The 12,379-nt window shown below is 40.8% G+C and overlaps 1 protein-coding gene across 1 annotated transcript in view; it reads right to left on the bottom strand.

The window, feature by feature from the left end:
• Nucleotides 1-1,117: 1,117 nt before the first annotated feature.
• Nucleotides 1,118-12,379, bottom strand: part of fbxl18 (F-box and leucine-rich repeat protein 18) — a 28,094-nt gene continuing 16,832 nt past the window's right edge. Inside the window, exon 5 of the mRNA XM_088612922.1 lies at nucleotides 1,118-3,318. Coding sequence (XP_088469048.1) covers nucleotides 3,162-3,318 — 157 coding nt within the window. The 3' untranslated portion in view covers nucleotides 1,118-3,161. The remainder of the gene's footprint in view (nucleotides 3,319-12,379) is intronic.

Raw genomic sequence — 12,379 nt, forward strand, 5'->3', positions numbered from 1 at the left:
CGAAAGTCTTAGATTTCTACAAATGTAACAACGTTGTCACTAATACAGATTTGTTTGGGTGTGAAAAAACAAGCCTGGCATTTAACAATCTTTAATTCACATTGATTCGCATTTTCAAAACTCGATCTCACAAAAGATCAACTAAACATAAACAGCCGATGTGAAGTGTTATAGTAGCTCATCCATCACATTTACTAATCAACCCTAAATGACTCATGTTTATCAGATGTTCCACTTTACACATCCATAAAGAGAAAAGGCTACTTTTTCGAACTGCAAAATAGAGAATCTATCAGGATTAAATGTCAGCTGTAAACAAACAGCTAGAATGTTATTAGGTTGCATTTATGCATGAAAACCAACTGGCTTTGATATTTTTTAATATCAGGAAAACGTTTTTAAAACAATAGTGCATGTACTGTATGCAAAGTCTCCAGATATTTTTCTCAAATAAGTATGTCAGTCACTTACACCTATCTCCATCTATCATCTTTCACAGAGAAGTGAACCTCTAATTTTTGTGACTGCAGTGAAAGAATATTTCAACACTGCAGCAATTCAGTAAACTTTCTTTATAGGACATTTCACTGACAAAATCTGCTAAAAGGGATTTTTTTCAGAAATACTGGACCTTTCCCACCATAATGGGGAAATGCACAATTAACACAACAAGGTAAAATTAAATACTACACAGGTTTCAAATTCAGGAATATCAAAAGTGCCGTATAGGGTGAGGTCAATGGTCAAGTTTATCGAGTAGTTTTTAAATATTTTATAAAGTTTATTGTATATTTATGATGAAAAGGGCACAGGAACAATTTTTTATTGACTGTGTTGACTGCAATTATTTAAAAATACATCAAAGGATCCAGGAGGTATGTATATAATATATATTGTGTAGTACATATATTTTACTCATATAATAGTGTTTTCGGGCTGGAAAAAAACGTCACTCATGATTTAATGGACATTTTGGCTTAACGAACACACCCTTCCACACTATTTGTCTATTAAACTAACTGCACTATAGTGTCCGTTTGAAGTGTTGGATTTATCAATGTCACTAGACAGCAGTGCTTCAGTAATGAGACTGTCTAAAAAAAACCAAACGCACAAATCAAAACCGCAAGTCATTTTAATATACTATTTTGGCAAATGTTTTACAGTGTAGCATCTGTACATTCAAATAATATGTTTAGAAACTAAACTCCACGCCATTAACAGGAGAACACAAATTCAAAATGAAATTTTTTCCAAGTGCACCGAGAAAGAAAATAGCACAAACCTTATATCCAAACACTTTCATGCTGAAATACAGAGTTCTAAAATTTGGGAGATCTAAACAATACATAAAGCTGTAAACAATAAAGACCATTTCCCATACAACTGCTATACAAGCCATTCCTATATGATTGCAACACTTTAGCTGCAGTGCACAAAACGTTTCGTGGTGTGTGAAACACTGTATTTTGGCACTTTGACTTAAAGTTCTTAGATTACACGGAAGCAGTATGTTCAACAGATGTAACAGTCAAAATGTGAATTCACAGCAAATTTAGAAGCATATTGTCATTTCACCTCCCAGGATGTCCTTGTAGGCTGTCTGGCACAATGTGTGCACATTTATAAACACACAATACACGTACATTGAAATACAGTACAAATGAAGAAGAAGGTACTTCAAACAGCAATTATAAACAATCACTGGACCACTTAATCAAAAGGCTACACAGTGGGCACAATGTTACATAAGATTATGCTCTTTTAGCTCTTGTTCTAAGCCTTCAGAAAGCAACTCCCACAAGCTCACACTGGAAAAGAGGTATGCAGGTTTACTTCCATGCATTTAAGCAAAGGGTATAAAGAAAAAACTTGCCCACTGCATGACACACTCAGTCGCACTATAGATGCTAATATCTCATTCCACCAGCAGGTCTATCAATTAAATTAAACTACAGTATAACTTGTTGTTCAAAAGCCTCACTTTGTTCGAGAAACAGTTCAGCTTTTTCATGCATGAACAGAAGTGTGATTTGTTTCTAATTAATAAAATAATTAGATTGTTTAAAGCAATGAGGACAGGGGTGTACTAAGAGCCCTGCAGCCCTCCAGAAACTCATGTAAGTCATTGGTGCAGTGAGAACTAGCTTTAATGCCCCCCCAAAAAGCATGAATTTCTAGCTGCGAATGGCCTGGAATGGATTAGATACAAATCGAAGACGTATCTGACACGGCAAACAACAGCACAGTACTTGTGGCTTATTACAACAACAAATAAAGTGATGAACATCCAAAGGCCTGCATGAGGTGAAGATAACTGGCAGGAAATCCCCCCAAAAATGAAAAGTGTTCAGAATGGCACAGTGATTGCAATGGTTTGATCAGTGGCTATTACAGCCTTGAAAAAGAACATTTTAAACTTCCAGCCCCTCTTCCCTGGTGATTGTAAAAGTGTGCCAGCTGAGAGAAAGGACGAGACGAGAACACAGAACTCATATTGCTTTTCGTCTCCCCCTCTCCGCTCCCCGTCACGTTTCAGATGGCACTGTTAACAAATTACTGGCGATCAATACAAAATTAGCAATCAGTTCCATTCACAGCACCGCAACCTTCCAACCCTACCAGACAGCGGTGTTAATAAAGGCTATGCACTTTGCCACGTGTTCACATCTGTCACAGGGGAGCCAGACTAGAGTGGTGTCAGCAGTGCAGGCTGAAAAGTAATCAGACAGTAATAATCCACCTCTACAGAGACCTGCCTGGCACTGCAAATTTCGCACCAGCAGGAGAGCTCTATTTAGACAACAAGAAATACAACAGGGGCAAACACTTCTGGAAGTGGGTCATTTAAGTGTGATTCAGGATCTGAAGTACAGTAAATGATGTGACAACAACAGAGACAAGAATATAAAGGCATTACAGTTTGCTTTGAAACTTTAAAGACAGACATCTAAAGAGAAATACTTTTTTTTTTGAAAAAGTAAAAGCTTCCAACTCCAGGTGAAGCACATAGAGTAAGATGCTGGGACTCTTTCTTGGGTTGAGAGCATCACGGGCACAGAGTCCACTTCCACAGGAAATGAAACCTCGACTGGATTCTGCTTCTGAAGGGTGTTTACAGCACGTCTCGTTTCCAGAATGGTTTTGCGGTTCCTAACATCTTACCACCACAGATGGGGAGGATCCTCGGCCACGCGGCTCTTGAAGAGGGTGATCTCATCCAGGTGGACCACAGGCACGTCTCTGATGATATGAGCCAGGCCCTCGTGCAGCAGAGGGTAGATGACCACATTCAGAGCAGGACGTTCCGCAAGAAAGCTGGGCATTGGCAGAGGAACGAAGAAGAAAGTGAGGTTTTGAAACAAGGATATGAGCACAAATAAGACTGAGAGGGTCCTCATATAACACCTTAGGGTTTCTGGATCTCTCCCTGTACGGTACATCACCCACCTCTCTGCCAAGGGTAGGTAGTTGTGGTGCTTTCATTTCATTCCTTTTGGAGCCTTAGTTCCAGTTCTTTCATTACTGAAGTGCTCTTCAGCCACAGGATCAGTTAAGGAATTAATGGACAGTCAAGAAAAGTACTGGTTAGATCTAATCCAAAACTGCCTTTGGCCACTCTATATTTAGCTTGTGATTCCCATCCATTCAAACCAGGTAAAGATAAACTAAATACTAATCAGGTCAAGTCATCTTTCAGTGAAGAGAAGTAACACACCAAGGCCTGGAAACTGTGAGGACAGAAGGAAAGCATTCTATCCAAACCGAGATGGATTTAGAAGTGGCTGTTGTCACTGTGCCAGCTAACAGCAGTCAATGTAACATATATATATCTAAAAAAGTGAACTGATTTCATTTTGTTCTTTAGTCTTTTAATTTCTGTGACTTCCTGTGAACTATCATGCACACATTTAGAAGGCAGGTGTGGCTGGTGCGCATCAAGTAATTGACCCTGTAAACACTAAAAGCTGAAATTCGAGTACTACACAGCCAGGTAAATAATGTTGCATGTTGAACAAAGAGCATGAAAACAGCCAGTCCATTTATCTGCAAACTTGTCACTTTCATGTCAATAACAAAACAACAATGAAAGAGCAGTAAAAACATAGCTACATTTTTAAATTGGGGATTAAAACAACAAAGCATGGTATTAGTGCACAGAAGAGATATTTGGTCATTACTGTGTTTAGTACTAGCCCTTTAAGGCATTTGGGTACCAGAATCTGTTCTTCACAAGATAAATATTTACAGAAACTGGCTACCGTAATGTCTGTTCCTTTTGACTTGAAAGGGACCAAAATATTTTAACATCTTATTTCTAACTGGCGCTTGAGGTTAAATTATAATCTTGGAAATATATACAGGTTTAGCTCTACTTCCTGATCAAAAACATTTCTTCATATTTTCATGGAGAGCAAACACCCCTATAAACACAGTGCAAAACTTTACAAAAAATGCGCAGCTCATTTTCTGACAGACAGCTACGATGACCTCTGTGTCATCATACTTTCATGCCAAAAGAAACCAACAAGTGCCAAGCTGAGAAATATAGAATGAATATTTCACCTGAGTAAGCATGGATAGTGTCTTAAAAGGCTTAAAGCCCACTTCAGAAAGTAATACACATGTAGTTCGATGGATTACATATTATGAAATCAGAATGAAAGAAAATTCAGGCATTATCCCTACTTTATTGGAACAAGAAAAATAGTTGAAGGATAAACAGATACATTATGTAGCCTAGACAGACACACATTATATAAAATAATGTATCCAATTATCCGAAACATGGCTATTCACTAATTAATATTGCTTGTTAAACTACTATAACTGCTTTTCAATGCTACCTCATTTTCGTTTACTGAATATTCATCCATTCTAAAAAGTCGTACTTAAGGTGGTCTAGTAATTAACCAATCAAGGTACTAATTAACCAATTTAGGAATCCAAAGCTTAAGTCTCCAGCCCTGGAATTGAAGAGGGTGCCTGTCCCTAAAAACCCAAGAGGAGTAAAATAATTAGATGGTGATGGCAAACATTCACAGACCGACCGAGCACGGCCCTGTAAAAGTGACTAGCCTCTCTAACGTCCTCTTTATATCCAGGAAGAAAGAGTGGCCTTGCGCTGGCGGATCTGCATGTTGAAAGCGTTAACCAAGGATGCAGTGACTCATGTGGTAGAGGAGAGCAAACCCTTTGATCACAGTCGGTGTGAGGAGTATAAAGGCCTTTCTGTGTTCTCCACACCTGGGCAGGTGGTTTCAATTCAAAGTGGATGACGGATGGGTTGTTACAGCTTTAATGCCCTTATCCCTCTCTGAAACCAGGCATGCAGGACTTAAAGCAACCACAAACTGTGTGCATTTTAATTAAAAATTGATACTAGGGAACCAAGTTTTAGGGGTCAGTGGTTTTTTACTGGTTAACTTTTAATTAACACGAATAAACCACATCGGTCAGAAATAAAAGCACAACAATTGGTACATGTAGAGATATTTGTTCACATACTTGTTACATATTCATAAGACCCTTATGATGATAATTTTCCTTACTTCTTTCTTACATGCTTTTCTGGTATTTTTTTATAGGGTCTGACCAACACATCTGAAGAGGGACAATTTTTATCACCTGACATGTTTTTGAAAGTGTTAAAAGACATATTGAAACTTTCTCAGTTTGTGTTTTGTGTGTTACTTTATCTATGCTATGTAGACTGCAGTGTACTGTAGATGCTCTACTTAAAATGGAGCACCTCATCAGAACCCAACACAAATGGAAAATATGTGATTCATATTAAGGATCACTTAACTACAGAACCTTAATTTAGAAATCATAACAGCATAAAGTCATTACATACACTAAAAAGGTTTTGCTTATTCACAAGGTCCACAAAAATAATTAGATACATTAAAAATCACAGAGAATATTGTAGTCAGTCTGAACTCATTAGATGGAATCCCTGTACATTTTTATTTCCCTAACAGGCTCTAGTATATGATCGGGATCTATTCTAAGAAAAACAAATGGCATATATCAAGCTCTGTAGTTGCCTATTGGGCTATCCTTTCCCAGTTCCTCATTAGACAACTACCAACTGCCTTTAGGGTAGTTTCTGTTAATGAAACTAACATTAATAACAAATTGCCCTGGCTTTAAGGTATCTGGCAATGAGGAACAATGCCAAAAATCGGAAACACAATTATTCTGAAAACACTGCATTATTTTGGAAGACATGAGGCTGATGATGGGTATATGGGTTGGTAGGCAGATTAATGGCGGCCTAACTGTGTGGAAACTGAGTCTCACTGGACAGTGATCCATCAACGAAAATAAAAGAAAAATCAATCTCACCAGTGCTAAATGCAGCACATTTTAAAATCCTAGCTTTAAAATGTTGCAATTCATGCTTAACAATGGTAATTGCCAGGATCAGAATTGTTTGACTGAGGAAGGCACTTAAGTCCTGCTGACCACAATATTGATGGAGTCTCTCTGTAGGGTCATGTTACCAGATGTCTTAGCTATTATATATTGTATATTTAAGTCGGGATCTCTCAGCCCACTGATACCATGAGTCTGACCAACCTCTCTGCTGCACATTCTCATTCAGATGCCGATCTTGGTGGTCAGCTCCAGTCATTACAAGGAGATGCCTTGGCCTGCAGCAATCTAAACAGTTCGATACGCTGCACTCTGCAGCATAAACACATTTCGCTGCTTTGCTTGGCAACAAACAAACAGAAAAATAAAATGACAGCTGGAGAAGAACAAGTCGAGGTTAACTCCACGCTGAATTAACCTCTACTTGTTTCTTTGCAGATCGCAAGCTGACAAAGCTCCCCATTCGAAAGCTCTCAAAATAACAGCTGTACACATATCTCACAAAGCCTTGCTCTGTTAGCTGTGTGACGGACTTTTATTATGAGGGATCTAATGACTCCTTTTTAGGTTAAGCAATCCAAGTGCAGTTGGGCTCAAAATGTCAAAACAAAAAGCATCACAGATGACTGAGGCCCCACAAAATCCTGATACTGACTACCCTTGAGTAACTGTCCTACAGATACGTGCAACATAAAGAGACTTCAGACTAGCAGAAACAGACCAAGTGCTGTACTTTGTCATGACCACCATGGAACCGTGCACTGAGACAGGACGCCCTAAACTCTGAAGAGAAGCTCTTCTGTTCCGTTAAGGCAGCGCAGCCTCTCAAACCAAGTTATCACAGGTTAGCAAACTTTTTTCTTTAAACAAATGATGAACAAGCAGCTGAAACAGTTGAGTTTAAATTTGAAACTGGAGCTCCTGGCCGCAAATTATAGCCAAAAAAGGAAATTCTTTTCGAATGGGGGAAGAAAACGCAGCAGAACGACATTAAGATTTTGGTTCATATTGCTTGATGCATTCAGAACTGGTTGCTGTAAATTGGCCACCAATTATCCACCTATTATCAAAAAGATGCTTATTCCTGGGAAGGGTGTCAGGCAGGAGATTGCATGCATACAGTAAGTGAGCGCAGGAACAATTAAGAGACACCAATTAACCTAACCTGCATGTTTAAAGGAAATGACTGGACTAGAGCACCCTAAGAAATCCTACACGAACACAGGGAGAACATGCAAACCTGCCCCTAAGAGCTGCCCTGGCCTGGACTTGAACCCGTGAGGCAGCTATGCTCCTGCTTGATACCCTGCCGCCCAACGACCCATTAAATACGAGAGAAAAAGAGGCGTTGTGCTATCACCATCATCCTTCCCCCTCCCACTGCTCCCACCTCCCCCTGCTCCCTCATTTCTTTCTGAAAAGAATTTGTGCCGCACGTTTACACCAGAGCAAGGGTGCCACAGGAGCTGGGAGGAAAATACCACACCATTTGCTGCAGTGTTCTGCTCCGCTACGCCCATCTCGTCCCTGTGCTGTTGATGAGTTAGTTAGCTGTGACGCTCCCTAGCAGAACAAAGAGGGGATTATTTGCCTGATGGCTCCTGTCTTGTCATCTCCTGTATAGCTGACAGGCACCAGGAGGAGGGGGAGAAGAGAGATTAAGGGCAAGTAAGAGTGAGGAAAAGAATGAACATTTTAAAAAAGGATAAAATGCAGGTGAGAGAGAATTAAGGGAAGGATGCATCAGTTCTAAAGACGGATGATCTTGAGACAGCAAAAAAAACACGAAGGCCACACTGCCTCTATTCAGCATCGTGTTGATTCCAAGTTTTCGACTGAGTCACTTTCATAATATTTGGACTAAACCTAACAGAGTTATTATTTCTGCTTCGTAGCCACTCAAAGTGCCAGACTGACTGCTGTTCTTGTACGTGTTCATAACATGATATGAAATCCAACCGCTGCTCTCTGAGACCCATTCAGGACTGGTTACAATATTTTTTTAAAAATATTTCAACATCTAGACATGATTTGCTTTCTGGAACGTAAACACCACAACATCAACGTTCAAACAGTGATGAAGAGACCGAGTGGAGGGAATCTGAGATCATGTAAAACCAGTGTTTGAAGCAGGAAACATGTACAGTATGTGCAGCAACAGACCTGCACTTGAGCTACACTGTTATTGTTTCACTGAATACTTAATGAGTAACAACACACCCACCAGGCACAAGCGCACAAAGTTTTATTTCCTTAAGTATTAACCTAAGCACAAGGCAATGCAAAAATAAACAAATAATTGTCTCAAATGTCAGAGTGAAGTGTTTCTTAGGCAAATTGTTCCCTTAACAAAGCAACACAGCTCCAAACAGGGCTGGAGTGATGGGTGTACATTTCTGCCACTACCAGTCAGTTAGTCATGGGCACAACTGACTGGTTCGATGAGCAGTTAAGAGACAATAACGAGAAATACAAAAGCGGACGTAATTTCCATTTTGGGACCCCACGGAACGCGTAACATACTGTCAAGTTCATACATAATGTAAACATTAAGATCATTGATGGTACCAGAGAATTAAAATTCACTTGGTAGTGGTGGGTGCCATGTAGGACTCTGCTGTACAAGATGAACAGAAAGAAAATTAACATCTGAGGTAAGGAGCACAGCAACAATCACGCATGGGCCTTTGTCATGGAGATTAGTGAATAACGACAACAACAGCACCTTGGCTACAGAGTATACAACTGGCATCCTTACTAAGTGAAGTGCAAGTCTATGCAAGTTCCAGGTTCAAGGTGCTCTTTAATGAGTAAAGAACCAGAGAAAAGCAACTGGAAATCAACCATCTGGGATCAGTAGCTCAGCAATACACAATATTCTTGGCCCCAGTTAAAAGTGGATTCTGTGGGGAATCCAAAGTAGCTCAAGTGGTAAAGGTGCTTCCTCTGGGTTGAGTGTTGTGACCCTGACATTGTGAGCTAAGGCCCGGGTTCCAACAGCTGCTAACAGACCGTGGCTTGCATTTCCCAAGCACAACAACACACGCTTGGATCAGCACTGCCCAGGGCGGACTTGAGTTTAGTCGGTCAGGCCTCTCTTGTCTCACAGAGGAAGGGCAAGCCCTTTGACAACACGGGCACAGGCCCGCAGTGACGTCAGGGAGGGGGCCTCCTCACCAACGGGCACTGACCCTCCTGAGTGTGGCTGCAGATCTGGAGACGTTATTGAAAGATGCATGGCTCAGCGGGAGGCAGCCTGCCGGCACGCCCTAATTCTCCCAGGGTGGTCACTGTGCGGCGACACACAAAGACATGATCGCCAATTACACATTCGGTAGGCGAGATCAGAGCAGCCAGAACTGTCTGCGAGAAGCACTGGGAAGGTGAATTGTGAGATCTGAGTTGGAAACCCCAAAAGAAGAAGGCTGAGTCTGGGGGGGAGTAACCAGTGTTTTTGCACATCGGACTTTCACACAAAACACAGGAGACTTCAAAACTCAATCAAGTTCTAGGTCTACTAGTGGTGATCTCATGTCAATGAGACACATAATACCGTGGCCCCCATAGCACAGTATGCATTTTCACCAAAAGATAAGAGCAGAGACGAATTTTAAGTTCTTTCAAGAGGGGTCTGCCAGGCCTCTCAGGATCTGAGTCGGATGCCGATATGTTTGAAGTATTTGAAGTAGGAGCTAAGGATTAAAAAAAGAAAAAGAAAAAGGAAAAAAAAACAAAGACAGATGGAACAGTAGAATGGACAGTTTGTCACTGTGCTAAATGATAGGCAGTCAGGACGAGTGGAGACACTTTAGTCGGCCTTAATGAGATATACTGATCCACTACAAGCTGTTCGCACAGAAACTGGCACCACGGCTCATCACATCTGATGATGGGAATCAAGAGTTTCACTTTTTTTTTTTTCCCCAAAACATCCAGTGTGCTGTGCACACTGAATAAAATCACTGGAAGTTAATGTAACTACTTATTGGATGTGAAGCTGCTTTTGCTCGGATTTAAATATAACCTGACCTTTTGTCAATGGGCGGCATGCACAGAGAAAGATTGAAGTCAACAGTTTCTGCTTGGATTTCCAAGTGCGTTTCACAATGTAAAAAAAAAGGACGTGGCAAACATGGCGACTCATTTCAAAGATTTGCGCCGCCTCGGCTGATCTACAGACGTTAGCTCCACTTTGACCGTTACAACATGCTGACATGTACGGCCACGCCACGCCCACAGCAGCCAATAGAGGAACGAAGAGCAAGCTGAAGGAACTTGTTCCATTTATACAGTACATGAATGGGAATGGGGTAATGTTTCTTTTTCATACCAAACCTAATGGAAGCAAGGCATCTTCGTGCTCCATTTCACGCAAGAAACTACAGAAGCAGGATTAATTGCCAAAGTTGGGTGTGATAGATTCCCTCTGAGGTAAACGATATATTTAAGAAAAAAGGCATGGAATTGAGCTTTACCTTTAGAAATTCAGTGTATAATTAAGTTTCTGTATCTACACAGAAACAAAGTACTACAGTCCCTTTGTAACTGGAATGGCTAAACTCTCCGATACTTGGAGGACTGGACAGTCTGACTCATTTAATAAACTGAAATGCAATGAATTCCTGTGTAATGCCTCAATGATTGTTTGAGTTTTTTATGGTTTTCTAAGCCAGTTCTGTCTTGAAAGAGAGTCACGACAGTCAAGTTCAATAAGTCAGTCAACCTAAATACGAAATAAAGGTGGACTATAAATAAACAAGTTAATCACACATTAATGGTAGCGATTAGGCAATGGCTTGCAACCAGGCCTTGCCTCAGACATTACTGACCAGGGTCATAAATAACAAATAACAGTGAGAAGGGCTGGCAGCCCAGTCTAAGAACAGTGGCCCATTCTGAACTGAAAGGCCAGTGGAATGTTTAATTGCTGCCTGCTTCTGCCCACGAGACTGGGCAGTGCCGTGTGCGAGCTGTGCTTTGGTCTACCTCTTCCAGTGAAGTCAGAGCGAAAATAAGTCGGTTTGCACACCAAGCAGGAGAGCCAGCAAAGCACACACAAGGCCTGGCTTAATAAACCCCGGGAGGCAGAGGGAGGAAAGCAGGCAAGAGCAAGTCAGAGAGAACCTCTCTCGGCATCTTCAACACCTCAGCGCCAAAGAAGAGCAATAAGGAGGAGTATTTAGGCGTTTTTTTTCCCCCTCATGTCACAACCTGCACGGCTACTTTCAATCTCCAGTTCGCCGCGTGCGGAGCGAACTCTCTTAGCTCGCACACTAAACGAGAGATGAAGTGGAAAAAAAAAACAGAGCGAAAGGAATCGCACACACTCTGCTAAAGGCTAGCTATAAACAGCATGTTACAAAGCTATCGCCTGTTGCGGAAGGAAATGGGAAATGTTGCAGAGATCAGTTAGAGGTTGTTTTGAGACCAGGAGATCTTGAAAGAGAGGCTGCTTCGTTTTACCTCAGGCCTACACAGTACTCAGGGACACTGCCGATTTCTAAAGGCACTATTTTGAAGTCTAAACCCACAGACGATTTCAGGCTTAAACCACCAACATTTTTTTAGCATCCAAATGAAAAATGATGTTTAATTCATGACACGTAATACATAACAAACCAAACAATGTTACATTCAGACCTCCTGAGTAAGGTAAACCTCATACAGTGTTAGAAAAGACCTTTTGTCATGAGTTTGACTCATGCAGGGCTAACGTTACATGTAACACAGGGACCAAGATAAAAAAAGGCAGGGTGAAGTCTTTAAAGAAGGTTTCATGGTGAGCTATAATCTGGGCAATGCCAGAATAATTCCATTTCAACAGCTTATATTTCAGAACGTAATTAAAAACGAACAACTTGCAAATTCTGTAGATTCTCTTTAATTGCTGAGGCGTTAAGTAATTTGTTATCCTTTCTTTGAAAAGCAGCAAAACTGCTGCCATATTAGAGGATTTATTCTTAGCTTAGGTTTAATTCAGGTATTAAATTCATCATTA

The sequence above is a fragment of the Lepisosteus platostomus genome, chromosome 19, assembly GCF_059453375.1.
Source record: "Lepisosteus platostomus isolate fLepPlt1 chromosome 19, fLepPlt1.hap1, whole genome shotgun sequence".
NCBI lineage: Eukaryota > Metazoa > Chordata > Actinopteri > Semionotiformes > Lepisosteidae > Lepisosteus > Lepisosteus platostomus.